This window comes from Callospermophilus lateralis, chromosome 10, assembly GCF_048772815.1.
Source record: "Callospermophilus lateralis isolate mCalLat2 chromosome 10, mCalLat2.hap1, whole genome shotgun sequence".
Classification (NCBI taxonomy): Eukaryota; Metazoa; Chordata; class Mammalia; order Rodentia; family Sciuridae; genus Callospermophilus; species Callospermophilus lateralis.
The window spans coordinates 43,875,780-43,903,451 of NC_135314.1; the positions used below are offsets into that span (position 1 = coordinate 43,875,780).

The 27,672-nt window shown below is 40.9% G+C and overlaps 1 protein-coding gene across 2 annotated transcripts; it reads left to right on the forward strand.

Moving 5' to 3' along the window:
- The first annotated feature begins 23,647 nt into the window (after positions 1-23,647).
- Positions 23,648-27,428, forward strand: Rtp4 (receptor transporter protein 4). 2 transcript variants are annotated; one of them, XM_076868520.2, is made up of 3 exons: positions 23,648-23,705; positions 24,807-24,968; positions 26,732-27,428. In XM_076868520.2, the coding sequence occupies exons 2-3, from the start codon at positions 24,814-24,816 to the stop codon at positions 27,261-27,263; spliced, it is 687 nt and encodes a 228-aa protein (XP_076724635.2). In that variant the 5' UTR covers positions 23,648-23,705; positions 24,807-24,813; the 3' UTR covers positions 27,264-27,428. The 2 variants fall into 2 exon arrangements, with proteins under 2 accessions (XP_076724635.2, XP_076724634.2); XM_076868519.2 differs by lacking the exon at positions 23,648-23,705 and having other exon boundaries at positions 24,670-24,968.
- Positions 27,429-27,672: the final 244 nt, after the last annotated feature.

The following is a 27,672-nucleotide window of genomic DNA, read 5'->3' on the forward strand; positions in this document are numbered from 1 at the left end:
CCATCAGTATCCCAGATATTTTGGTATAGTGTATCAATATTCTCATTTGTGTCTAGGAAGTTTTAAATTATTCCTCTCATTTCTCATTCAAATTAGTATTATTCAGTTTCCATATATCTGTGTGGTTTCTATAATTTTTTTTTGCTCTTGATATCTAATTTCATTCCATAATTATCTAATAAGATGCATGGTATTGTATGAATTATTTTGTTTTCTCTAATAGTTACATTATGACCTAAAATGTGGTTGTTCTTGGAAAAGATTCCATGAGCTGCCAAAAAAAAAGTAAATTTGCCTGTTTTTGGTGAAATATTCTACTAATCTCTATTAGGTTCTTTGGATTTATAGTACTATTTAGATTGGAAGTATCTTCATTGATTTTATGTTGGAATAACTATTGGTAAAACAAGTATGTTAAAATCACCCACCATTATTGTACTGGGTTTGATTTGGGATTTAATGTTAAGAAGTGTTTGCTTTATGTATATTAAGTGCACTGACATTTAAGGCATAAATATTTATATCATTATATCTTTTTGTTGGATTGCTCCCCTTACCAGTATATAGTGACCTTCTTTGTCTCTTCTGATTAATTTTTGCTTGAAATCTGCATCATCAGATATGAGAATAGCAACTCTTGCTTGTTTTTAGACTCAGTTTGCTTGTGATATTTTCTTTCATCCTTTCACTTTCAGTCTCTGAATTTTGTCTTTGCCTATAAGTCTCTTGCAAATAGCACTTTGTTACATAAAAATAAGTCTTATATCAAAAAACAAAATAATCTTTCTATGTTACATCAGTCAATAAGGAGTAAGAATGAATTTACTTTGTTGTTTTCCTGTTCAGGTAGCCATGTTTATTCTCTGGCTTCTACAATAATGGACCCAGCTCCAAAACTACACTGCTTTGTCCTTCCATGACCACGAACCTCTGGACTGTTCAAAGATGGGCCGGAGCACAAGATGAGAAGAAAACATTGGGAACAAAGAGAAAGAAATTCAGTCATTAAGTCCACATGAAGAGGGTTAGTGAGGAATCCCAGAGAGATGATCATGTGTACACCTAAGGAAAAAGCAGAGGCCAGATGATAGTGATACAGGTAGGTGGTCAGAGATACTGAGAGCAGATCCTTGTTATAGCTGTGATATGCTGGGAAAAGCTGAGGCTCCATCTCTGGGATGATTGATCAGAGCTAAACTAGGCCTAGGTCTGAGAAAGTCACAAAATCAAACACATTATCAAAGCAGTAACACATTATATTTTTCATCTATGTAGCAAAAATAAATATTAAAATTCTTAAATGTGCCAGAAAATGTGCCAGTTATTGGAGGTATTACTAAAAATACATTGACTTTCTCTTCAAAAAGTTTTAAATTAGAGATGCTCATCTTATAATGTGATTACATCCTAATAATCTCATCATAAGTTGAAAATATCATAGGTCAAAATTGCATTTAATACACCTAACCTAACTCTTTATAGCTTAGCCTAGCCCCCCCATAAATATGCTCCGCATGGTTATATTAGTCTACAGTTAGACAAAGTTGTCTAAAACAAACTATTTTATAATAAAGTGTTGACTATCTCATGTAATTTATCGAATATAATGCTGAAAGTGAAAACAGTATGGTTGTATGGTAATTATCATTAATGTATGGTTAAAGCATGTTAAAGTACAGTTTCTACAGAATGCCTGTGATTTTGTACTGCCATAGAGTAAAAAAAAAATTATAAATCAAGCCATTGTAAGTCAGGGACCATCTATAGTGAGAAAGACAAGCATTACATTATCTGGTGCTTTGGCAAAAATATGCATAGGAGGACACTATTTTAACAACTCCAAAGTTCTGACCTTACAAACTTAGTTGCAATGATTGGGGGAGAGAGGAAGAATGGGGGACAAAGTAGAGAAAGAGAATTAAGAAAGTTTTCACTGAGGAGGAACCCAATTATTAACACAAAATCAGGGCAAGATGACATTAAGTTTGGCCTGTCAAAGCCCTCCATTAAAGCTCCTTTGTTTCTAGAACTGAGGGTAGAGACTGTGGGTTGGCAGTCTGCCAAGGACAATTGTATAATGAAGGTAAGGGCAGCGTCTGAATGAAAGAAAACATGTAGAATTTCCATAAGATAGAAACAAACCTCAGAAATGTCATTGCATAGAATACTGTTAAGCAGTAAAAAGGAATAAAATAAAGACACATTCTGTAAGATGTGTGGACCTTGAAAATATTCTAAGTGAAAAAAAAACCAGTCACAAAAAAACCACATATTATATGATTCCACTTATTTGCCAGAAAAGGCAAATCTATAGAAACTGAAAGCAGATTAGTGACTACCTAAGGCTGGGGGAGTTGGAAGAAAATAGGAAATGACTGCTAATGGGTATGGGGTTTCTTTACAAGTGATACAAATGTTCTAAAATTGATTTTGGTAATGGTTGTACCAATCTGTAATTATACTAAAACTCAGTGACTTGTACACTTTAAATAGATAAATTGTATGCTCTGTGAATTCCATCTCAATAAAGCTGTTATAAATATAAAACATAATAAAATAAAATAAATAAAAATGGTCCATTAGTTGAATGAGAGAAATTGACTTGACTAGAATTTCAAACATACAGGGTGTAGGATGCAGCCAGGGATTGGTTTCAAGTAGCAGCTTTTGGCTGAGGTTAATTTCACCTTGAGGGAGGCTATTTGGAAATGTCTGGAGACATTTTTGGCTACCACAGTTGGGGTGGTGAGGCTCCTGGCATCCAGTGGGTAGAGGCCAGGATGTTATTAAACATACTTCAATTACTAGGGGTTTGAAACTGGAGAGATTGGTACTACACATGAGCATCAGGTGTATAATACAGTAAGCCTGTGAGAACGTGTGGAATATGGAAGAAAAGTGCAGCATGAGATAAGAAGGCAACACTGTAGAGAAAACTAGCAGGCATAGAAAAAAATAAATGCCAAAGAAAACTATGAGAGTGGCCAGAAACTTGAGGAGAAAGACAAAACCAGGAGTGTATGGTGTTGTAAGGTCAAAGAGAGATGGTTTCAAAGTGACAAGCAGTATATGATCCTGGGTGAGGATTAGATAGTGTGAAGAAGAATTTAGCCGACGGGCTCAGCAACAGAGTTGAGGGCTGACGGCCACCATGGGGAGCCAGGCTCCCAGTGGTGTTCGGGCTGGGAGTCAGATGAAGCACAATGAGGAGTACACAGAAGCTCAGGAGTGCTCATGGGCGACCTGTGGAGAAACATGGCTGTGACAGGTAGAAAAGATTCAGTGGTAGCTGGAAGAGGGTTCAGGATCAAGGTTAGAAGCTTTTTGAGACAACAAAGACTTCACAGTGTTTGAATTCTGAGAGGAAGCAGCTAACAGCAGGGAGAAAAGATTGGAGCTACAGAAAAGGGTAAATTAAAATGTCAAGGTTTTAGAGAAGGACTGAAATCATTGCCCCCATCGAGTTACAGGGTGACTCTACTGTCAAAGCAGGGGCACAGGAGGGGGGGCTTGGTGCAGATCAAGGGGAACGTACAGGTTTGCTCCAGGCAGCTGAGAAAACGCTCATTTGAGGAGTCCAGGTAAAATCTTCTGCTGAGAGGGAGTCAGGCAAACAGCTGAGAGGCAATTTGTGGAGCTTAGATAGTTATAGCAAATGAGGAGAAAATGAATCAGAGAGATTTTGTTACTGTAGGTAGCTTAGCTAGAGATGAGCAGGAATGGGAAGGAATGGGAGAAGGAGACTGGAGAGAGAAGCCACTGTATAGGGTCCCTGACCAACAATAGGCCTGGAGGTACCAGACTCCAGAAAGAGGCCCAGCACACATTATGTTCCCAAGGTCACACATGCACCCTCAAGCTGCTCCAAGGGTCAGTTCAGCATTTTATGACTGCCATCAGTGGCATTAGGCCAGAAAGGCAAATGTATGCCTTTGATTTTCACCAGGTGAAGGCATAGGACTTCCCCAAAATGGGCGGCAGCTACACTGGGCACTGGGCCCAGAGAGCATGCGGGCCACTGCAAGTTCTCACCTCCTATCTTAACAAAAGCCCCAAATCCCAATCCTGTCAGCATATTTCAGCTCCTAGCTCATCTGCTCACCACCATGCCTCTCTGGTGTGCATCTTACTCTCTCTTGCCTTTCTCTCACCTTGCAGTAAACCTGCCCTCAACACTATCAATTTCTGCCTCACTATTTATTTATGTTTCTGCACCAGGGTAATCGCCTAATCTGAGACAATTACATCCAAGAATTGAGTATCACAATGCTCCACAGTTGATCCTCAACCTCTGGTAACAAGTTTTGGTAGGTATGGAAGGCTCTTTTGAAATTGGGGAACATGGATATGCAATGGCATTGTGTGTGTGTGTGTGTGTGTGTGTGTTTTCTCAACACTATTCTATAGGTACTAACAGAAGAGAATAAAACAGGAAGTAAATTCATCTTAGGTTGAGATTTTTATAGTTGGATTGGACTAGGCCTAAAGTTAGACCACATTACCTAAACTGGAGAGAGAAGGAGGTAAAGACTTTAGGATGAGAAAGTCAGGGGCTGACAAGGTCTAATAATAGGCTTGGTGGGAGTAACTGAATGTGTTTAGGAAGATGAATGACCAAATCTATGACAAGATTAAGTGTGTGACCACAGAACTGAGTGACTTAAATGAGTGGAGTGAAGGTCATTGAAAATGAATGGAATCGGGATTAGAAAATGGATTTTCTTCATCAAAGTTGACTTGTCTTGAAGAAGTAGATAAGTCTCTTAAGTAAGGTAAGTGCAGATTCTGAGTAATGTTTTTGTTTCAATTCTGAATTGTTTCATCCAGAAAGCAAGACCCAATATTACTTGTTATACTTCAAATGTGTCTAGCACTTGCACTTAAGGAAATGATACAGAGAATAATGGAAACATTTCAGGAGGCTACAGAAGAATACAGATCATTGTGTGCTCATTGACATGAAGGTTAGCCTAGACTTTATGATAATCGTTTGCAAACAAACACCCACTTAACCTACTTATGCTAAGAGTTTGACTTGTATCAGTCTAAACAGGGCTGTGTTGTTGATTTCTCCCATATTTTATTTTCAATTTGGAGGAAAGGGAAGATATACCCCAAGATTTTCATAGATGTGGGATTGGAAGAAAGAGGCCTTAAAGCTATTTCCTCCAACTGATACTTGGTGTTGAACTATTCAGTATCCTCACTTGACCACTACGACCCCATTCCTGGCAGAGTTTAGGTTGAATCTGAATCTTTAATTCTTAATCTGGCCTTTTTATGCTACATCAAAATTCTGCAGGGCTGGGGATGGAGCTCAGGGTAGAACATTTGCTTAGCATGTTCAAGGCCCTGGGTTCTATCCCTAGCACTGTATTTATGTGTGTGCATGCGTGCGCGCGTGCGCGCACACGCGCACACACACACACACGCACACACACACACACAAACCTAGATGCTACTAGAGAGAGGAAGGTGATGATTGTGATCACCTACCAGCTTTGTTTAGCCTTGAGGGACAGTTTTATTCAGTTACCCCTTAGGTTGAGAGAATTACTCTTCCAATATCTTCTCTCTCCTGCATGTCAGGATTTAAATAGCTGCTTCTTGCATATGAGAGGTGTTCCTTTGATACTTTCAAGTAGTCATCATTCTTGTGAATCTTACCTTCCTCCAGGTAAGTACTCTCACTTCCTTGCCCCCCCCCCCCCCATGGTGAGGGAGATTGAACCCAGGGTCTTGTACAGGAGAAGCAAGCACTCTACCAACCGAGCTATATCCCCAGCCCCACCCTTCCTTCTTATCTCCTCTTATTGGAAATAAGAACACTTTGTTCTCATCCTCTTCTAGCTTCCTCTGAGGGAAAAGTGAGCTCTAGTGGGAAGTAGGCCTCCTGCCTTCCAGAGGACCACATTCAAGGTCATTACTCAGCTAGGCCCTTGAAACAAGCTAGTGCTTGTCCCCAAACAAAACAGCACTACCATGGATCTGGTAGGACTCTTCATCCCTCACAAAGGTCCAGAGACCTGTTCCGCCCACAGAATGACAGAACTAGAACTGAGGGTGGGGGGTAGCTAATCTCGTGTTTTATTATGCAGAAAGGGAAGCTGAGGCAAGACACAAAGCAATTTGTCCAGATTCAAGGCACAAACTGCATTTAAATCTAGGTCTTCTCATACCTGATCTGGTTCTGTTTATGTTTATCAAATTCTCCGAGATAGTATTGCGTTTTCTTCTCCCCAGGTATTTACGCCTGAATAATTTTTCAGCTCAGTGCTATATATTTTCACTTTGAATATTCATTTCTCAAACCTCAGGAGCTTAACAAGAACAAAAATTGAATCCAAAAATTAATCTGCCACTGGGTGACCTGGATTATAAAAAAGGAGGAGAAAACCCATGCAAAAATAATAAAACCTCAGAGTGTGTACAGCCTTATGACATTCATCAGACTGCGACCAAAAATGGACAAGACAGAGCATTATAAATCCTGAGGCTGTGAGGGAAAAACAAGGAGAGAAAATAGTGCCACCGCATTGCTGCCCCAAGCAGCATCCATCACCTGTGACGGCCCAGACTCCGCTTCTTGAGAGTGTGTCACGAACACTGCAGGCTATGTTCTAAAGCAGTAACCCTCGCTGATCCCCCTCTGTGTATTTGACATATGTGACTGACACCCAGTAATTAAACCTCATAGGGCTGATCTAGCGCTTCTTCATAAAATAAGGTTATAATGTATCTGGGGTTTTAAAAATGAAAACAGAGGGGGACCTCTGATGAAGAGTCTGCAGGGACACAGGAAGCATAGACTTCTTTTAACTAAGAATGAAAGAGGGACTCAAACAGGTACACAAAACAGACTGTGAAAATGACCTGTTAGGATGAACTTGGGAGAAATCAATAACTTCAGTGGAAAACTCCAGGTCAAATTCTGAAATGAATCAAACTCAGCATGAATCTTGTGCACAGTGCTTAGGGAAAGAAGTCTGAGTCTCTGCAAAACATCTTCACCAAAGCTGGATCAGGAGTCCTTTAATATACTCACCAAGTCACTCCTGGGTGAACTGCTTGGTCCTGCTTACTTCCTGGTGTCAGCTGCCCTTTGCACAGATTTTAACTTCTCTCTGACACAGGGGTCTCACTGAGACCTGAGCTGCATTCTCATATCCAGATCAATGCTGAGAAAGTAAAAAGGTTCCCACTTTTCCGTGATACTGTTGGCACTAATGTGCAATGTCTCCTCAGTTTTGCTGTGTAATGGCATGGCCTTGAATGATCTGTCTCCATTTTTTATTGCTCTCCTTCTTAACTTTCAATGTGGTCTCTTGTTAATTAAATTCATGCATTATGGCTGTGGCTGTCTTCTGGACTCCATCCATCAGAGATCTAGCTGCTTTCTGGTGCCAGGTCAACTCAACCATAATGACTAGATGAATGAAGCCTGACCTTGATTTACAGAATTTCACTGTAGGGAGAAAAAAAAAAAGCATACAGGTAGAAGTTAAAGTACTTTGCTTCAATCTTGTCTCTGCCTCCATAATATTAGATCTTGGCAAGTCACTCCCATTTCCTGAGCTGCAGGATTTTTTATTTACAGTGATTTGTATCCAGAAGTGTATTTCAGTATCATTCTTTAAGCTTTTAAAAATACAGAGCCCTATCCCAGACCTGCAGAATCAGAATTTCCAGAGGTAGGCCTGGGCATTTTACAAAGCTTCATTACTTGCATCCATTCTGGAACCTTCCTTAATAAAAGTCTTGGCCACTGAGGTATTATATGGACCATGTAGATGTGGGGCAAGAGGGAGGGAGTATGAGAATATGTTCTAAGAGATAAAGGGCTCTACATTTTAGTTCTTCATTTTATATTTTGCTTTTTTCCTCTCCAATACAAAGACACAGACACTTTCTTGGTCTGAATATCTCTCTCCTTTCCATATGTGTGCCTTTATGATTTCTTCATTCTTTAAATATTGAATGTTTTATTCCATCCAAATGGTATTATTTAAATGTTTTATTCCATCCAAATGGTATTATTTCAAGTTTTCTCATATTCTTTCATTTTTGTAATAATACTATCTAATAGTTTGTCATCATGGTCCATCTCTAAATCATATTAGTACACATATCTTTAAACATAATATAGTTGGCATTGTTATTTCCATATTATAGGAAAAACATTCAGGTTCAAAGAGGTGAAGCAACTCAGAAAATGTTGACAGTAGAATTTATACCTTTGACTTCTAATTTTTAAGTCCATTACTTTTTGTCTTGAATTACTCCAGGCATACTATCTAGTTTATGTATAATTCAAATATTAATCATACAAAATCAGCAAGAAAGAATCGGGACTTACAGGACTTTTAAAATCTCCCCTATAGCTTGAAGGCTTACTGACTGTTACTGACTTTGGACAGTTTGATGAGTGATTAAATTTTTTATTTCTCCCTCAGATATTACAAACTGAGTAGAGAATTAATCTGAACTGTGTGGGACCTGGCTCCTCTAACAAAGTGCAGGCAGCCCTGACTCTTGATCATAGACCAGGTTCTGTCCTGGTCACTGCCAGCTTGGTGGACTTTGTTCTCATTATTAGCAGAAAGGAAGTCACACTTGAGGTGAAGTGGGGTGGTTCCTGACCTCCACGTTGGGGTCTAGAAGTGGATGGCATTGAGTATTTCCCTTCATAAGGTTAGACTTTGATAAAACTCAAGTCTGTCATGTGCCAAAGAGATTCCCTTGAGGACAGACCATGTTATGAGAGCAGAGAACTCTTGGTGTTTGTAAAAATGGTTATATTCTCCACCCCTGTCAGAAGCACAAGACCTTTCTCTGTCTTCCCAGTGAGATCCTTGTGGGGCTTGTGGAGGGAAAACTCATGAAAGTGTACCCTCTTAATTCTCAGCCTAGTTAGTCTTCACTGTGCCTCTAGCAATTCTGCAGTCACAATATAAAGAGTTCCTACCTAATCAGAGCCAGTTCCAGCCATGGACTTCTGTTCCTTGATTTCAATTCTGGTAAGATGTGATTATTCTTGAAAAGACAGGGCATTCCTTTAGTTGGCATTTCAGAGCCTTCATCTATCCTAATGAATCTTAATATTGACCATTCAATCTTATCCCAGATTTCTTGAATATTCTTTCATGGTCTCTTAACATCTTTTCTATATGATTGACTTTATTTTCATGATTACATACTTTATCCTTGGGGCCTGGAAAAAAATCTATCTTCAAAGTGGTCTTTCCATTGAATTTTTAATTTGATGTATTGATTCTTCCATTTGGAGGATTTCTGTTTGGTTCTTTTTCAGAATCTCTAGCTCTTTATTGAATTGATCTTTTCCTAACTGTATTTTGTAGCTGATTTCACTCCTCACATGTTCTTTTGTCTCATAGAACAGCATAACTATGAACTTTCTAAATTCCTTTTCTGACATTTCCTCCACTGTGGTGTCAATAAAGTCTGTGGTCAAAGCATCATGGGCTGTTTGGGATGGTTTGTTCCCTTGTTTTTCTATTTTTAAAAATTTTTTTTGTATGTCAACCTATCTATTGGTATAATTTCGACTTCTCTTAAGTGAAGGACTACTTTGTGAGCTTCTTTCTCTTAAGAGCTCTGGGTTGGGTGAATATCCAGATAAAGACATTTTAAGTCAACATGTGACCTTTTCTGATCCAACATCAGCCACACTTTGAGAAATGCAAGTGAGCCCTGTTTAATCACTTCAGAGCCAATCTTTTCCATCTTATAAGAAACAAAATCTTGTTGCAATTTTTCTCCATGGTCCCTCAAATTCAGGTGTAAACCTATAAGAAAGTTCTGGAATAGGTTAAAAATATTAGTTGTTACATTTAGTAAAATTACTATAACCTTAAGTGAGGCCTAAAAGAATGGAAGAAGAAAAATTGTGCAAAAAGGGGAGGAAACAGAAAGAAAGAGAGTGAAAGAGAAAGAAGATATAACAGAAAAAAAATTACACCAAGATAGAAAGAAGAACTAGATGGATGTTGAGTATTTGAGGAGGTAGCAGGGGATGCAAGAGGATGACTGGGGAGTAAGAGGAGCAAATATAAACTAGTGCTAGGAAAACAAAGATAAGAAGATTGATTCCAATTATGCTTTGAACCATTAGATGAAATACATTCAAATGAGTTAAAGGCAAAATGTTGGCTATTGGCTTAACAATTATTGTTTGAGTTAAAGAGTTATTTATATGATCAAAGTTAACATTAGAGTTGTTTATAGTGAACTATATCAAAGTGAAGAAAATTCTTGTTGAATCTTGGTTTGGATTTCCCTGGGGTTTGGACATTTAGCAGATGTCCATCAGTCTTTGACTGGGGATCTCTCCTGAGTTTCAGGGACACAGGAACCAGTTCTCTGGTTACTAAGAAACTCCTGCCAGCATCTGGTTTGTCAGCTCAGGGCCCTGCAGCTGACTGCTTATAGTGTGCAGTGTTGTGGCTTGGCTGTTTCTGTTGTGTGCAGTATTCAGGAGGCAGGCTCTGGAGTGTCCATGTGTTTGCTATGGCACGTCACCATGTATCCCTTCTCCTCTATTCTTTTCAAGGTAGAGGAGACCCTGCTTGCTGCCAGTGAGTGAGTTCAGGAACTCTGGTTGTGGGTTTTCAACTAGTGTTCTGTGGTGCAGAAGTGTTCTCCTAGCTGACACTGCTCTCCGAGGTACTGTAGTGAAGTCTCAAGTGGTTCACCTGGACTCCAGTTTCTACTGCCCCAGATTGTGAATGGCAGGTGTTGAATGCCTCAGTTTTCCAAGTCTGATTCAAGGTCTCACAACTATCCAAATGATGCCCTTTCACTCACCAGTTGTGATCATGGGTCAGGCTGTGCACCAGTTAAAGCTGGGCTCAGCTCCTGCCTGCTGTGTTCTGATAATTTTCTATATCACTGGTGATGTCTAGGAAGCTTCCCTCTGGTATGGCCTCACTATCCCAGAACTGTCCCTAGGCTTCTCAAGGTGCCTCCCTTTAATGTCAGTAGTTGGGGTGTGGCAAATCCAATTTTCTATGTTTGGAACCAAAGTGGCTTCATTGCTGTCTCTGACTCAAGCAAGTGGGAATTGCACAGGGCTTTCCACCCTTGCATAGGTCACAGGGACTGAGCAGGTTTAGGTGCACTTCCTGGCATAGGTCCCCACCAGCTTGCTCCCTTGTTCATGGCAAGGGGGAAGGAGAAGAGGTTTCAACAATTTTTGGCTTGTAGTTGTCCTTCTAGAAGTTCTTTCTGGCTGGATTCTTTATGTGTGTGCTTTGCTGGTAATTGAACCCAGGGCCACCTGTATACCAGGCAAGCACTTAACCACTGAGCTACATCCTCAGCCCTTGGCTGGATTCTTAAGACTTCCCTCTGGTTTAATTTGCAGCTGTTTGGGCATGGGAAGATGCTGTGCTGTTTTACAAGAGTGACTGGCCAGCTGAGGGCTCCACAAGTTGGCTATGGACCCCTGGATCAGTTTTCTTTTCATGATTTGGTGTTAAGCTATTTGTGCTTTTTTTTTTTTTTTTTTTTTTTTAAAAAAAACCCAACTATTATTTTTTTCAGTTATACATGACAGTAGGATCAACTTTGATATAATTATACAAGCAGGGAATATATCTTATTCTAATTATGACCCCATTCTTGAGGAGGTACCAGATTGTGGGATTCACTGTGGTGCATTCGTATATGTACACAGGAAAACTCTCACGCTAAGTGAAACAAGCCAATCCCCCCACCCAAAGGTCAGATGTCTTCACTGATACTTGGAAGCTACCCCACAGTGGGGACATGAGAAGAATAGAAGGTCAATCGATTGTGCTATTCTAAGGACCCTTCTGTTATTGTAGCTCTTTTTCAATGTGTCTGTCTTTCCAAATGTTTTCAAGTGGGTGAGCTGAAGAGAACTTCCACTCCTTATTTCTCTCTCTGTTGCCCTTCCCCCTTGTTTGGGGTTTGGGGTGATGGGGCTCTGAGTTTCTTTTCTCCTCTGGTCACCTATCTTCCAATCTCTCCAGGTCTCAGACTATGTAATATTGAGTCTTAAAGCATTTATTTTGTCACCAACCTCTCGATTCTGCTTTTCCTTCTCTGCCTCCTTTCTGTGTTGTGAGGAGATCTGGGCTGCCTTGCTCATTTCCGCCATCTTCCTGTCTCAGTGGTGATTCTCTATATCCATCTCTCTCCAATTTTCAGGGCAGCAGTTTGCCCTATGACCTCAATTCTCTAATGGGTCTAAGAAGAGATATTGATTTCCAATTTGTTCAGCTTTTGTCCTATTGTGAGGGTGGGAGTGATGACTTCTAAATTCCTTATAAGCCAAATTGGAAACTGCCTTTTTCTCCCATAAAAAGGAAATAAAGAAAGACAAAATAAATTGATCTTCTTGGTTATGGTTCTTTTACAGGCAGAGTCTATGGCAGGTAGTTTTGTTCTAAGTAGTTAGTTTGAGAGGCAATCCCTGACAGCAGAGCAAGAAATTGATAAAGTGAGCCAGGGACAGGAGAAACTTATTAAACGGTATACTTGGCCTGCTGGTTTCCCAACACTGGCCTGGAATTCTCGAGGTGGTTTCAGACCCTGCTCCTGTGCTGTACGTATGTTCACCAGAGCCTTGGAACAGAGTTCAGAGAGTTCTGACTCTGGCTCTATAGATCACCTGTGCTGAAAAGGAGAAAGTGGCTACCATGAATGGAATTTGAGGCTCTAATTACAGTGGCTGTTATGGATTGGATCTGGAATGTCCACCAAAGTTTCATTTGTTAAAGCTTTAGTCTCCCCAAAAGCAACCCCTTCAGGAGTGGGGTTAATCCACTGAAGGTCTAATAATTTAATGGCATAAGGGGAGGTGGTGAAAGTTTTAGGAGGTGGGCCTACTTGGAGAAGGTAGGTCCCTGGGGGCTTGTCCTGGAAAGGTTTTTTCCATTACCCACCCTTTCTCTGGCTGCCTCTGCTTCCTGATCGCCACAAACTGAGCAGCTTTCCTACATCATACCCTTCCATCAAGATGTTCTGCCTCACCTCAGGCTGACCCAGAGCAATGGAGCCAGCTGACCATGAACTAAAAAGTCTGAAACTATGAACCCAAATAAATCTTTCCTCTGTTAAGTTGTTTATGTCAGGTATTTTGGTCACAGTGACAAAAAGGTAACACAGAAGCCTCAGTTAGCTGGGCATCCCTGGATCGGTCACCTCTCCTCTCTGGGTCTCAGCTTTATTCAGACACATGGAAAAATTTTCTATCGATATCCATATGGTTGTCTATTGCTGCTGACCCCAGCATCCCAGTGATGGACCTCAAGAGGCCTGAAGCCATGCAGGTTTTCATAGAAATTCTGAAGCAAATTGTCCCTTTGAAATTTTATAAATTTTTATCTTAATTTTTTCTTATAGATTTATTTTAGGATGATTTTTGCTCTCTTGGGTTTTATTTATTTATATATTTTTAGCAGACATAATCTCTGGGCCTGAGCAGCACCTGACTCTAGACTTCATACCTTGTTTTACTTCTTCACCTTTCACAGCATGTTTTGCCACCTAGATAGGGTTGGGGCATATGTCCTAGAGAAGAAACTGCCCAGGGAAGTGCACAGAGTGGGGCAGGAGTAGATAACATGGTATGACAGGAATATATATTTGACTCAGTCTGGATTCCTAAGGACTATTGTGCTCTCTGAATACTAGGCATATTATACTTTTTTTCTCCCTACACTATAATTTTTAATACATGATTTCATAATTTTCTCTTGTATTTTCAAGAGGGATGTTATGGTAACTTCAAGAAACACGCAACATAGCAACCACAAGAGGAACAAACACGTCTATCTGCTAGTGCTGGCAACTACTCTTAAGTCACTCACAAAGCCCCATGAAGTAGGGAATATTTTTATTCCTACTTTTATAGAGGGAAACCGAGACTCTCAACAGTTCATGGCCTTGGCCAAGGCCACCAAGGTGGTAAGTGGCGTCAATAGCACTCAGCACAGGCAGACTGACTTTAGATCTGTGCTCTTAACTCATGGAATAAATTCACAAAAGTGACATGGGTAAAATGAGAGACAGCTGGAAAGGAGGAAGTATCCCATAGGGAAGAAAAGCACTGATCAGCTGTGAAAGAGGGTGTAGAAAAATTGATTCTCAGAAGTTCAGAGCTGGAATGAGTCGGCAGAAGGCCTGTCATTTGGACTGAAATGAGCCCTGCCTGAAAGTAAGGATAAAGACTGGGGATTTTATGCATCTGATAAATATGTAATTTGATTTTTCAAGCCCACTCTCTAATTGTGCTTTTTCTTAACTCCTGTCACACATAGTTGTGACTATCCATAATGTAGAGGTAGGGGCAATGGTGAAGACTAAAAGCAGTCCCTTCCATCACATTTCAGATTTGGACATCTTCCTTCCTCTCTGGACTGACCTTGTGCTGACAGGTAGTGTTAGGGTCTGTAAATAAGTCAAGATGGCACCTGGCATTTTGCCAGAGGGAGTGGTTTGTGAAGTAACGCCAGCGAGCCATTAAGTGTGGAGATTCCTTATTGGTTGACTGCTGTATCTAGTTTATGTTAATTAAGATAAGCTGTGTGGAATGTATATATACCCCTCCGGTCCTACGGCTCCCACTCCTGCTGTATCAATCTACACAAGTTGCTCGTCACCCCTGGTTAGTTTGCTGCAGCCGGACTGCGGCAAGGTAGTGTTCACTGGTACAGTGGACCACACTTGTGATACCGCCGGTTATTCGAGACCTGCTTCCCCACATGTTGAAGTTTGAACATTAGAGAAGCACAGAGGCAAGCATATAAAGCAGGGTTTATTTAAAAGGGAGTGACATAGTCTTCTCCTGCGAGGGAAAAGGGGACCATAGCTGGTATCATGGTATCCCAAGAGGGGAGGTGTTCTGCCCTTTTTATATGTCCTAGGCTCCCTTTGTTCTCCTGTTTTTTCCCCCTTATCTTTCTCCTTCCTGCATATGTGATTAGGTGCAGGAATGTCAGTGGGGTGGCCAAAAGGTGGGAAACCAGTGGGCTGAAGGGGGAAGAGCAGGATTGAGTAGACAAGGGCACATTAACAACCTTATAGCTTCCTGGAGGGAGAGGAAATTCCTGGGACAGGTTAACCTTGGCAACAGGTTGGAGCAGGGGTAGGTTCTTGATATGATCCCTCAGGGGATAGTCCCCAACTTCCCAGACTCACTCAAAATTGGCCTCCTAGATCCGACCTGACTCGATTTACCTATCTACACTGACTGCCTGTCTAATTCTGGCTTCACTTGCATGTGCCCAGGGACCCCAGAGAGTGCAATCCTTAGAGGAGCAGTGTAAAGATATCCACTTGGAATTCCCCCAAATAGCTCCTTGTGCCTCCTGCCTGTTCCTCCACCATTAGCAACTCATTCCCTCTTTTTGAATACATACATTTTTACTGAGATTTAGTGTGGCATCAAAGAAATTTGAGTCCTGACTCTACCACTTATTAAAGTGGTTCTCTCAGGGTCAGGGAGGTAAAGGTAGAGTATGCCATTGTGAACACAGCTGGGAGCCCTAGTTCCAACTCATCTCCCTCTACTCCAAAGAGCTGAAACATGTTCCCCATTCCATCATCTTAAGTATTTTTTCTCTATCTGGTCTATAAATTCCTACAGTTTATGCCAAATAGTCAAAAACATTTTAAAATGTAAATAATATTATTCCTGCCTTACAGTCTCTCTCTCTCTCTCTCTCTCTCTCTCTCTCTCTCTCTCTCTCTCTCATTTCTCTCTCAACCAAGCTGAATCTCTCCATGCCAAACTAGGAGAGCTTTAGAAATAAATGATAACGCAGATAAGTGCCATGGCAAGGTCTCATTTCCTCATTTAGTTTGATCTTCATCAAACTTTATCATTCATGTTTGGTCTTCTCTCTTTCCAAACCTACAATGTCTTAGTGTTAAACTTTGTGTTAGTCCTATTTGTGATAGATTATATGATATTCCAAAAACAGGGGCGTCCTTCAGATTGCAAAATCATTAAACCTTGGTCAAATCTTCAGTTTCTACCACTTGTAAAATAAGGGAATTGGACTATAGCAGGAATGGCAAGGATCTCCCAAGCATCTGGTAGTGGTTTCCTGAAACTCTGTGATATGGGGGATTCTTGAAGTCATACCCAGGCCCTGAAAAAAAGGTAAAAGCACAGATTGCTAATGTCTGTCTTGAAAAAGCAGGGATCTTGGGATTAGATGCTATTGTGGACTCATTCCAGCTCTAAACCACTAAGAGTCTGGATTTTTCTATGTCTTCCTTTTCCAGAATTAATTTTTGTTTTTCTTTCTTTGGAGATTTTTTTGTTTTACAGCAATCTCTCAGCAGTTCTTTAGCGAACCTATGTTAAAGTCACCAACAGTTGAAAAAAGTCTGAAGACAACCACAATCACATTGTATGCCTTAGATGAGTCAGTTTTCCTCAATGAGTCTCAACAGAATGATCTTTTTCAACTACAGAGTTCCACGATTCCATTATCTTGGAGTTACAATGCTTGGATATAAAATGTACTTGGGGTGGTTTGAGTGTACCATGGGTTTGCAAAAGGTTTTGTAATTTCCTTTTTCTGTCTTCTGCTTTTTCAGATTTTCCTTCTTGGTGTGGGGAAGGTAATGGGCTTGCTCTGGTCCTTAAATTACAAATCCTACTCTTAATCTCCTCCCTCTCTTCAGCCTCCATGTCAAAGACCAGGCCAACAGTAGCGATTGTGTATGCCATTGGGAACACACAGAACAGTGGCAGAAGGAAATCATGAAGCAGTGCAGGGGATCAGTCTATATTTTGAGAAAAACTGAATATTGAAGGATCCAGTGGTCGGGGTACTCTCTGAAGGCATACTCTGAAGATAAAGGATAAAAAGAATAGAAAGAGTGGGGAAAATATTTATTTTTGGATGGGGCAGAAGAGCCAAGCTCAATGCTGGGTACTGTACTGACTTTACATTGCTGTGTGACCTTGGGCTGGAGACTTCATTCCTCTGGGTCTCACTTTTCTTTTCTTTCTTCCTTAAAAAAGAAACAAACAAACAAACAAACAAACAAAGCTGATTCCTAAGGGCTTTTTAACTAATATTCTATACAGAATGGCTCCAAATCCAAGTTCACAGAGTTTTCTGTATTGATTGCCTTCACTTAGATGCCCTCAGTTCCAAAGGTTATAAAAGCAGAGTTTGTCTAGAGCAGAATATTCTGTTGGGGTTGGGGCAGGATGGTTTTGTCCCCTAAAGAGGCCACATTAAACCCAAGAAGATCCCAGAACACAGACTGTCTTGGACACAGAACCAGTAGTGGGGCTTTGAAGGACAAAGTGTCCTGCTTGTCCTATATCCCCCATTAAACTATGAACTCCAAGGGATTAAGCTTGCTTTTTGCAATTACAGACTCTTTGAGTCAAACATGTCTTTAAAGGCTATCCAGTCCTCTTAATGGGGGAATTCTTTCTATTCTCCTACTGAAAGATGTCTCCCACACCTGTCCAATACTGCTCCAAATGATAATTTACATGTGAAAATAGAGGTAAATAATCCCTTTCAGGCAGCCTGGTCCCCAGAATATAGGAAATCTTGCCAGACCTAACTGCTGAGTCAGGTTTCCAAGATGGCTCCCCTGGCACAGGCTCCATCCTGGAACCTGAAACACCATTCTTGGCTTCTCCTCTGGGAGTGAAGTGGGTGAAGACACTCAGGCTTTAGAATCACATAGACCTGCATTCCGGTCTCACTGCAACAGTGGTCCACTTGATGCTCTGAATAGCCTTTGCTGCTCTGCTAGTGAAATTCATTTTCATAACACTCATGTTTCTTTCTCTTCCTCTTTCTCTCCCCCTCCCTATTCTATCCTCTTCTCAGGGAAATCTCAGGAAAAACAGGATTACCTTTCTTTCCCATCCTAGGCAGAGTTATCTGTCTTTGTACTCACATCCACCACAGAAAGTGGTGAGGGCACAACCACCACTTGACTCAGCTACCCCACTCCTCAGTTCATACCCAAAGGACTTAAAAGCAGCATACTACAGTGATGTAGTCACGTCAATGTTTATTGCAGCTCAATTTAGAATAGCTAACCTATGGAACCCTCCTAGATGCCTGTCAACAGCTGAATGGCTAAAGAAAATGTGGTACATATACACAATGGAATATTACTCAACCTTAAAGGAGAATGAAATTATAGCATTTGCAGGTAAATGGATGAAGCTGGAGAATACCATGCTAAGTGAAATAAGCCAAACCCCCAAAACCAAAGGCCAAGTGTTTTTCCTGATAAGTGGATGTTGATCCATAATGGGAGATGGGGGGACGGAAGAATGAAGGAATTTTGGATTGGGCAGAGGGGAATGAGGAGAGAGGTGAAGGGGTATGAGGGTAGGAAGGATGGTGGAATGAGATGGACATTATTACTCTTTTTACATGTATGACTACACTACTGATGTGACTGCACCATGTACAGCCATAGGAAGGAGAAGTTGTGCTCCATTTGTGTATAATGTATCAAAATGCATTCTACTGTCATATATAACTAATTAGAACAAATTTTTAAAAATCAGTTGCATGTCTGTATAATAATGCGATAAATCTGAAGTAGAAAAAAGTTTTTATTTAAAAAAAAAGAAAAGAAAAACAAATATATAAATATCCCCCTTAAGACAAGTATCACTGGGGACATTCTCTTCTAGATAAATTTGAAAGCATCATTGGGGATCCATTCTCTTCTAGATAATTTTTAAAACATGAATTGAGTCAGCTTTGCCAGACACCCCACATATATGTGACTAGAGATATGTGTACATCTGAAGGCTTAAGGGAGCACTTTGTCAAACTGGTGCTCTCCAAACTAAAGTGGTCCATATTGTGAGCATCAAACAAGAAGTGTCAAACATTTGAAGAGTGGGAGAACTCAAACTTATTTTACACCAGTGGGTTCAGAGGAGACCAGACTCCAAATTCTGTTTTTCACAACATTTCTAGGCTTTCTAGTATCATAAATTTCCTAGTCTAACCTCTCATCTGACTACAAGTTAGGATGTCTCCAAAGTAGACTTAAGCTCATTTAAAGTTATGATCTAAGGTAAATTTTTGTTCTAAAGATTACTGCAATTTCAAAGACAAACAAGTATATAATACAAAACTAATAAGGGTTTGGGTAAATTATAAAAGGTATTCAAAATTGTAAATGAGTCTTCAAAGGAAGCAAAATTTATAAAGTATCTTATTGTGATTGATTTGATAAATTTATGGGTAAAAACTTAGGTACCAAAGATACATTAGTGTTATTATAGAAGTTATGTTTCTTGGTTGAAAGCTATTATATAAACTAAATATCATTTTAGTCTTGTTAATTTCATTTTGTAGTCTTCTTATAGAACTTTGTAAGTTTGTGTCTGGTAGTGTTTTACAGAACTACGGCTTCTAATAGAACAACTTGAGTTTGGTTTGAGACAATAAAAGCATCACCTACAGGACAGATAGAACTTGAAGTTGACTTCCCGTTTTAATACTGATCCCAATTAAATGGAAGAGGTAACTATAAGATTATAGAACATTGAAGTTCAAAATTCAGTACTCCTCTTTCAAGACTGGTGAAACTGACCTGCTAGATGTTTAAAACCAAAACTTGGAGACCAAAGTTAAGAAAGCAAAAGGGCCAAGGAAAAAGCAACCAGTATTTTGGCCTTTGCCCTTTAAGGTCAGAAAGGATCCAGGGAATGACGGGACCCCTCTAAGGCCCTGGAACTCCAGTGAGTCACCTGACCTCCCAATCTGGGGAATCAAGAGGAACCTAGAGAACAGGAAGACAACCAGTGACCATTCTGCAAAGAGGAGGGTCATGGAAAAAGGAAATGCCCTTGATGCTTCCAAGGGAAGACACATGAGGTCAGCAAGACCCTGATCCATCCTGGCAGATGGCACAAATGTTGGATGAAAAGCCAAAAAGGATCCAAGGGGCTTCTCACAAGTTTCCCAAAGTGATCCCTGACAAATCTCAGCTGACTCTAACAGTAGAAAGGAAAAAGGTTATTTTTGGCCAACTTAGTCTTAAACACCTGGAAGGAGCATGTAGCCAAAATATTGCCATACATGGACATTTAAAAGGTAAGACAATGTTTTTTTTTTACTTGAGATGTACATTTGGTGTCAGACCTCCCCCAAATTAGTAAAACCGGGAGATTTTAAAGGAAGGGATTTTATGCAGGCACCCGATAAATATCACAAAAAGCTCTGTCAGAGCCACAAGTTTGTTCTGAGTCAATTTGAGATCTGTGCTGTGCTTCTTTTCTTCTTTTTCTATTTTCTTTCTTTCTTTCCTTCCTTCCTTCCTTCCTTCCTTCCTTCCTTCCTTCCTTCCTTCCTTCCTTCCTTCCTTCTTTCTTTCTTTCTTTCGTTCTTTTTTGATGGTATAATTATTGTGAGCTGCTGCCCAGAGTCCTCTTTTGGAGTTTGCAGAAAAGGATCACTTCCAGCCTGGCAACTTGATTTTAAGCAAGACTTAGAAAGAAGAAAATCCTCAACCAAGCTTTAAACGATCTTACCAAGTGCTCCTGATCACTGGGGTGTCTATTTGAACTGCTAAAAATGGGAGAACTCATTACCATAGGCAATTTCCACATGGCAATACAAAAGGGTACAAGAACAAAAAATGAAAATGAGACCAAAAGATATAAAAAGAAAATATGGGGGCCTTGTGAGAAATAGGCAGTCCAGTGTCTATTTTCAGAATATAGTAATTAGCTTTAATTGGGCTATAAGATCCAATAATATCTATTTAAACTATAGCCTTCCCCTTTGCCATTCCCAATTTTAAAATTAGCCAGTCTCATAGATTGCAATCCCAAGCTCCTCCTAACAGAGCAAGGGCAGTACTGTGTTAGGGATAAAAACAGGCAGACTGCTGGCCCAAGCTAGCAGAAGTAAATTTGCCTTGCTGAGCTACTTTGAGCATGTATTGATTCCTTGGGGGCACCCCTGTATTTCTAACACCATAACATTTTTTTTTCTTCTAGTTCTTCAAACTAAAATATATTTTCTTACCTATGTTTCTTATATCTCTTTTCTAGTTTCAGATCCTTCCTTACTTAAATTATGACTCTGAAGCAACTCTTATAAATGTTATCTATGCATTTAATTTACACAAAAAATTTTATTTCAGGAGAGGGATTGGACAATCTGTCATATGCAAAAATTGTGCCTTAATCTTTTTTCTCCCAGGTGGCATGCAAGTGATTGGAGCACAGGCTATTGTTGAGCCTGATGGATCACCCTTATAATAATCATAATGCTAACAACTTTAAGTGAATTCCCCACTGCCAATTTTACCCAGAGGATTTTTTTTGGGGGGGGGGTTCTTACAGTAGGCATATTGGTATTTATTGGAGGGAGGCCCTCTTTATCCTTTTCCTTCCTTGAGGATCCCTTTGTGGAGGCTGCCAAAAAAACCCCAAAGGTTGGCTTTAGTTTTCTATTCCTGCTATATATATAATAAAATCACTATCAACTGGCTGTGAGGGCTTTATGTCAGTTTGTCCCCTCTGTACATTGAAGATTTTTTTTCTTATGTCCAGGGCACCCCTTACATTTTAGGAGCTCCATCTTTCCTCCTCTTTCAATCTTGGTCCTTTAACTTTTGCCTTCTGTCACCATCCATGATGTTTTATTCAGCTTTTTTTTTTTTTCTGCTATGTCCAAAAGACCTGAAAAGAACAATTAGAGGAGGAAAGTTTTCTTTGGTGGATTCACACTTTCAGAGGCCTCAATCCATAGACAGTTTTCATTCCTCAGGGCTTGAGGTGAGGCTGAACATCACTGTGGAAGAGTGTGGCGGAGGAAAGTGTCTCAGTACATGACACCAGGAAGCTTAGAGACAGAAAGATGGCCACCGGTGACCTATCTCCTTTAGTCTCATCCTACCTGCTACAGTAATCACCCAGTTAATCCCTATCAGGGGATGAACGCATGGATTAGGCTAAGGCTCTCATAACCCAACCATTCATCTCCAAACCTTCTTGCCTTGTCTCACGCATGAACTTTGGTGGACATCTAATATCCAAACCATAACACATGGATTTCATTCTTTGAACCTGTGAGACAAGAACCCAGAGAAGAATCCATGAGGCCTGCAGCCCTCACAGACCCCACCTGATAGCAGAAGTGAGGAACTGAGTCCTGTTCTCAGGCTTGTTTTATCACATAAGCAAAAAGAAGCTGGAAGGCAGGGCAGAGGCCAGGTCCTCCTTGCCCATTTCTCTATAGCCCAAACCCAGGGCTGGGATTCCCCCCCGCCCCTTAGCACAGGACTGATGTTCTTGACCTATAATGAGATGATCTGAGAATACCTGGGGCCAGACAGGAAGGTCAGCGTTGGGACTGGAAGCACTGGGGTGAAAGAATTTAATTCTTTTAACCCTTTCTGTTGGTGCCCTGCTGTCCTTGCACACCAGAGAAATTGGTCTCTGCACCCTCAGCTAAGTTTTGACTCCTTATCTTGTAACTGCAAAAATACTTGTACATACAGAATTTCTTCCACTTATTTTTCCTCTGACTACAGATTGTATAATAATTCAGAAAGCCATTTAAAGGCCACATTGTGTTATAGAAAAATAGCATCTTGTTCTCAGGCTTATACCTATAGGTGGCCCAACAACGTATAGCTCATGTCTTAAAAGGGCCAGTAAAAAAAAAAAAAAAAAAAAACACACAGAGAGATGACCAGAGAGGATCCCCCAAAACTATGGCTGAAAGACAGGAACCTTTAAAACAGACAGACCCGATAGGGGGAAATTTCTCCAAATTCCTTATTCTCGCTCAACTGTGACTCCTATGACAGAGGTGCCACAGATGTTCCCATGAAGGAGAATTAGGTGTGTGGAATGAAGGGTCTCAGCCTGCATACCAGGGGACTTAACCAGATGGCCAACAGTGTCACAACTTACTGCATTCTTTTTTTTTTTTTTTTTTTTCCTCAAAGTAGACCAAGATGGAGCAATCAGTATCTATGGGGTTTTGTTCACGACTAAAAGGCTCAGGGGTCACTCCAGGTAAACTGGGCTAACTGGGCTGTGCAAAATATAACCACACAAGAGACACAAATACCTTAAGGGTCCACAGGAAGAGAGAGAGAGAGAGAGAGAGAGAGAGAGAGAGAGAGAGCGAGAGAGCACACAAGCATACACTGACCCCTTTTATTGAGGAGAAGTTATTCAAAGAGGCAAGGGGTCAGGTTTCAAGGGGCTGAGTCTATCTTCAAGATGTCTGCTGTCAGCAGGTTGACTGACATCTAGGTTGACCACACCCAAGGGCACAGTAAGAGGAGGGGACACACACAAGGCACTTCTATCCTAAACAGGGTAAGGGTAAGGGGTAATATTACAAAGGAACAGGTGAGCATAGCTCCACCCATGGGGCTGTAGGAAGTCATGCCCAGGCATGAAGATACAGTCACTCAAGTCCTAGAAGAGCGGGGCAGTCTAGCAGCATGGGTGCCTGATGCCACATCACCCAGCAGGAAGTTAACTCAGTCACATGCTAGGTTGGTCTCCCACAAGTATCATTCAGGGGGAGAAGGCGGGATTTCCCCCAAGCAAAGGGGTTTTCTGGCAGCTTCTGGGACAGTCCCTCAGTCTTTCTACTCACAGGAATTCTGCACGGAAGGGCGGTTGCTTGGAGTGCCAGACCTGAACAACAAAGCCAGAGCAGAAGCCACTTGTGAGTCCCATCTGGGTTGCCAAGATTTTATTCAAAACCAGGTCTTTGTCCATGATGCCAAGTCAATAAGAAGGATACAGTTTTGAGAAAGAAGAAAAGGAAAGTTTATTGCTTTGCTAGCATAGGAGAAACACGGGGGACTCCTGTCCCAGAGGCATGATTCTGCCCATCAAGGAGAACAGAGGATTTTTAAAAAATTCATTTATTCTAGGTATTCCCTGGAAGGTGAGGGGGGAGGGCAGTGATTCACTTGATAATTTGAGAGATAGCCATTTCTTGGATCTTCTTGTGCCATCCCTGAAGTCTGAATTATTTGGATCCTGTGGTGGATGTGTGCTGTAGGACATATAATTTGGCCTAGGATGGGGAGAATCCTGTCTCCCCAGAGGTTAGGGAAGGGGAAAGGGAGAGGAGAAAAAAGATTTCCATTTTAAAATAAGCCTCAGTGACAGAGCAGCACAAGCTATATTCAAAGCATGAGGTGGACCACTGTTCCATTTACTTGCTGTGTGGCCTTGGGCAAGGTACCCCAGCTGTCTGTGTGGCTCACCTGCAAAACATAGGAAAATCTTCTCCTGGGGGACTGCAATGAGGACTTCTCAGGTACGTGAGAATAGTTTTGAACGTATCCTCCCTCCACCTATTTTCTGGGTCTTCAGTTCCATGGGGGTAGGAACTGTTTTTTAGTTGCAAGTTCCTCCTTTATTCCAATGACAAAATTAGTGCCTTGCCTTTTATAAAACTGAGAGAAAAATAAAATGAAAGCTGAGTTGTATGTGCCACCAAAGTCTAGAACAGAGCCCTTAGTCGGCTCTCTCTCAGCAAGGCCTCTTAACAAAGTAACGCAACTCTGCTGCCCTCTGTCTTCAGAACAAAGAATTGTTCTGTGTTTTCAGTTCAAAATGCAAGGAAAAAAAAAAAAACAGTCTGTGTTAGGAAAAGGAAACTGAAACTGAACTGAACGGGGAAACAAACTGTGGTTTTGTTGTTTTTTTCTCCTCTCCCTTTCCCATTCTCTAACCTCTGGGAAGGCAGGATTACCTTTCTCCCCATCCTAGGCCCAAACTGAAATCCTGTTCATTAAATCCTGATGCTCGGCAGAAGGAGAATGTATTTGGATATCAGTACATGGGAGCAGAAGCTCCAAGAACTGATCCAGGAGGAGAAACCCTGGGCCAAGTGGACCCTGAAGTTGGATGAGAACATTCAGCCGGGTGGCATGGCCCGAGGATGGAGGCAGTACATGCAGAGAGCATTTGGGAGGTAAGTGTGGTTTTGCTCAGCATTAGGCCTTCCTGAGCAGAGAGGCTCAGCTCAGTCTTGTGTTATCCCTTTGTGAGCTTGCTGAAACAATAAATGTCATCATGTTCTCCAAGCTTCTGTGGCTATGGTGCTCTTTAAGGTCTAACAGACTGTAAGACTCCATCTTGTTTAAATGCAGAAAGTTTCCTCTTTTACTAGGTTTCCTTCCCTAAATGTTTCTTGGAATCTTTGCAAAATGCCTCCAAGCTCTATAAATCTGCCCTCCTAGTCTCTCATTACTCATTTGTTGCAATCACCTCTAGATTCCTCTGCAGTCTTTCTCATCAGCCAGTCCTGACCGGCCTCCCAAGCTGCAGCAACTCTCTGTGCCCTGGCACTGGTTACTAGTCTGGGACCTGATCCCTGCTTTAACATTCTAACAATCTACTAATATCAAGCAGTCATTTTGAACATTACTAAAGACCTGGGGATAACAGGAGATAATGATGCTGCAAAATCCAAATCTAAACCCCAGTCCAAGGAATTTGTAATAACACCCCTCCCTGTTGGATATTCCCTCTTTAACCCCCAGCAAGCCTCCAGGTTTCAGGAACCAGCTTCCTTACCCATGTCAGTAGGGTGAGCATGACTGACCTGGACAATCTCTTCCTCTATATCACAACCAAGACCTCAGTTTACTTTTCTTACCTATTACCCTGCTGTCTGCCTATCCCTGTCCTACTTCAGGCTTGCTTTGTGCCATTCCTTATGAGCCAGTAGCAGGACATGCACTCTCAGGCTTCCATATCCTTGTGAAAATGTTGTGCCTGATTGGCAGGCCCCTTCCTCACTCTATCCCAACTCCCCCTTCAAGGACATCCAAGGGGCTGAGCCTCCTTAAGGCCTTTGCTGGTCCTCCTGAGCAGAGGAAGTTCCTTTTTCTACATTCTTATAAGGTAATGGCTATGTATATAATAAAAGTAATATAAACTTTTAAATAATCTAATATTAAAAATATTATATAATCTATATATTCATTTTGACCTACAGAATCTGATTTTTTAAAAAGAAGCCTCCTGTGGCTCTGAAGAACAGTTTTCAAGCCACCTGCCAGAGTGCATGTGCTGCTCTTCTGTTCTGCTTTGTAATTCAGTGAAGTGTCTCTCTCCACACCAGACTCACAATGTCCCTTATCATTTTGACACTAGATAATTGATTTGATAGTCATTTTGAGATGGGAAAAGAAACCAACCAGCCTGCTTTTGGAAAATATCAATCAGCTTTTTAAAAGCATTTTGTATTTTATAAAGTATTTTCATATATATTGAACTACTACTGGAAAACATCCCTTTACCACTTACCCTGTATGTCCTGAAGAGATTGTGGAGACCTTTTAGGACCTGGTTTCCTTATCTGGATATTGGGCTCAATAGTACCTACTTCATAGGAATAATTAAGTGAGATGACAATGTAAGGCACTGATCACAGTACCTGCCTCAAAATTGGTACTTTATAAAAGTTTTCTGTCACCACAATGGGGAACAAATTTCACTGCCAATGATAGTAATTCTTTTTCTTTTGAGGCATCCAAAGATGTTTTTACTAGCAAAGAGTGAAAAAGAGGCAGACTTGGGGCAACACATGAGCAGAAACTCAGATGAACACAGGAAAAACCTTTATCTAATTATGTGCTAATTAATTGAAAGGGATTTCAGATCAGGGCCATTTCCCCTCAGGTCAGCAATGCCAGTTGAGGACACACAGTTTCTTCCTTGTGTTTGCAGGTTCTGTTGTTCCTCATGCCATCGAAGCTGGGCTTCTGCTCAAGTGAAGATCCTGTGCCATATGTCTACGCAGCACCGGATATACAATGGCCAGGTGCTTCTGCGGATTTTTGCTCAGAGGTGCCAGAAGTGTTCCTGGTCTCAATTTGAGAATCCTGAGTTCTCTTCAGATAGCACCATGAGAATTCTGAACAACCTGGCGCAGTGTATTCTGCACAGCTACTATGGGCATAACTTCAGGAAGATGCCAGTTGCTCCAGTCGTGGGGTTGAATGGGCCCCATGACAGGAGCAATTGTGAGGCATGCACTCTGGGCATCTGTGTAAGGGGCTCACAGGTACCTATCAAAAAGCCAACCGAATCTCCACCTTCTGGCCCAAACCCAAGATTCTTAATTTTTTATGGTAATGAGATTCCTGGTGACCCACCCTTAGAATTTACTTCAGATGACATTATAAGGATTTTCTGTTTTGCACTATTTTTTATAGTATGGATAGTCATATGTGCTAATCAAAATAAGTCTAACTGGTAGGTTTTCTTTGTTCTCTTGTCTTGATTCCATGTTAGTCAATAAAGTGGTGACCATTCTAATATGACAGAGGATTTGCTTTGAGATCAAGCAGGGTTAACTGTGTAAAATAAGCACTGGTTTCCTGAACATACTCTGAAGATAATCTAAAACATGGCTATGCACATGATGGACCCAATAATAAATATTTATTGAATTAATGAAAGGTCTTCATTTATTCATTCATTCGCTCACTCCTGGCATTAATACATATTGATCAAATCTTGACAAAAACTAATGGTTATGAGTGTTATCTGAAAGTTATTATGGTAGACTGAATGAAGCTCCCCTGTGAATGTCTATGTGTACTCCTAGGACCTATAGATGTGTTACTTTGAGGATCTTGAAGTAGGTAGATCATTTTGCATTATCA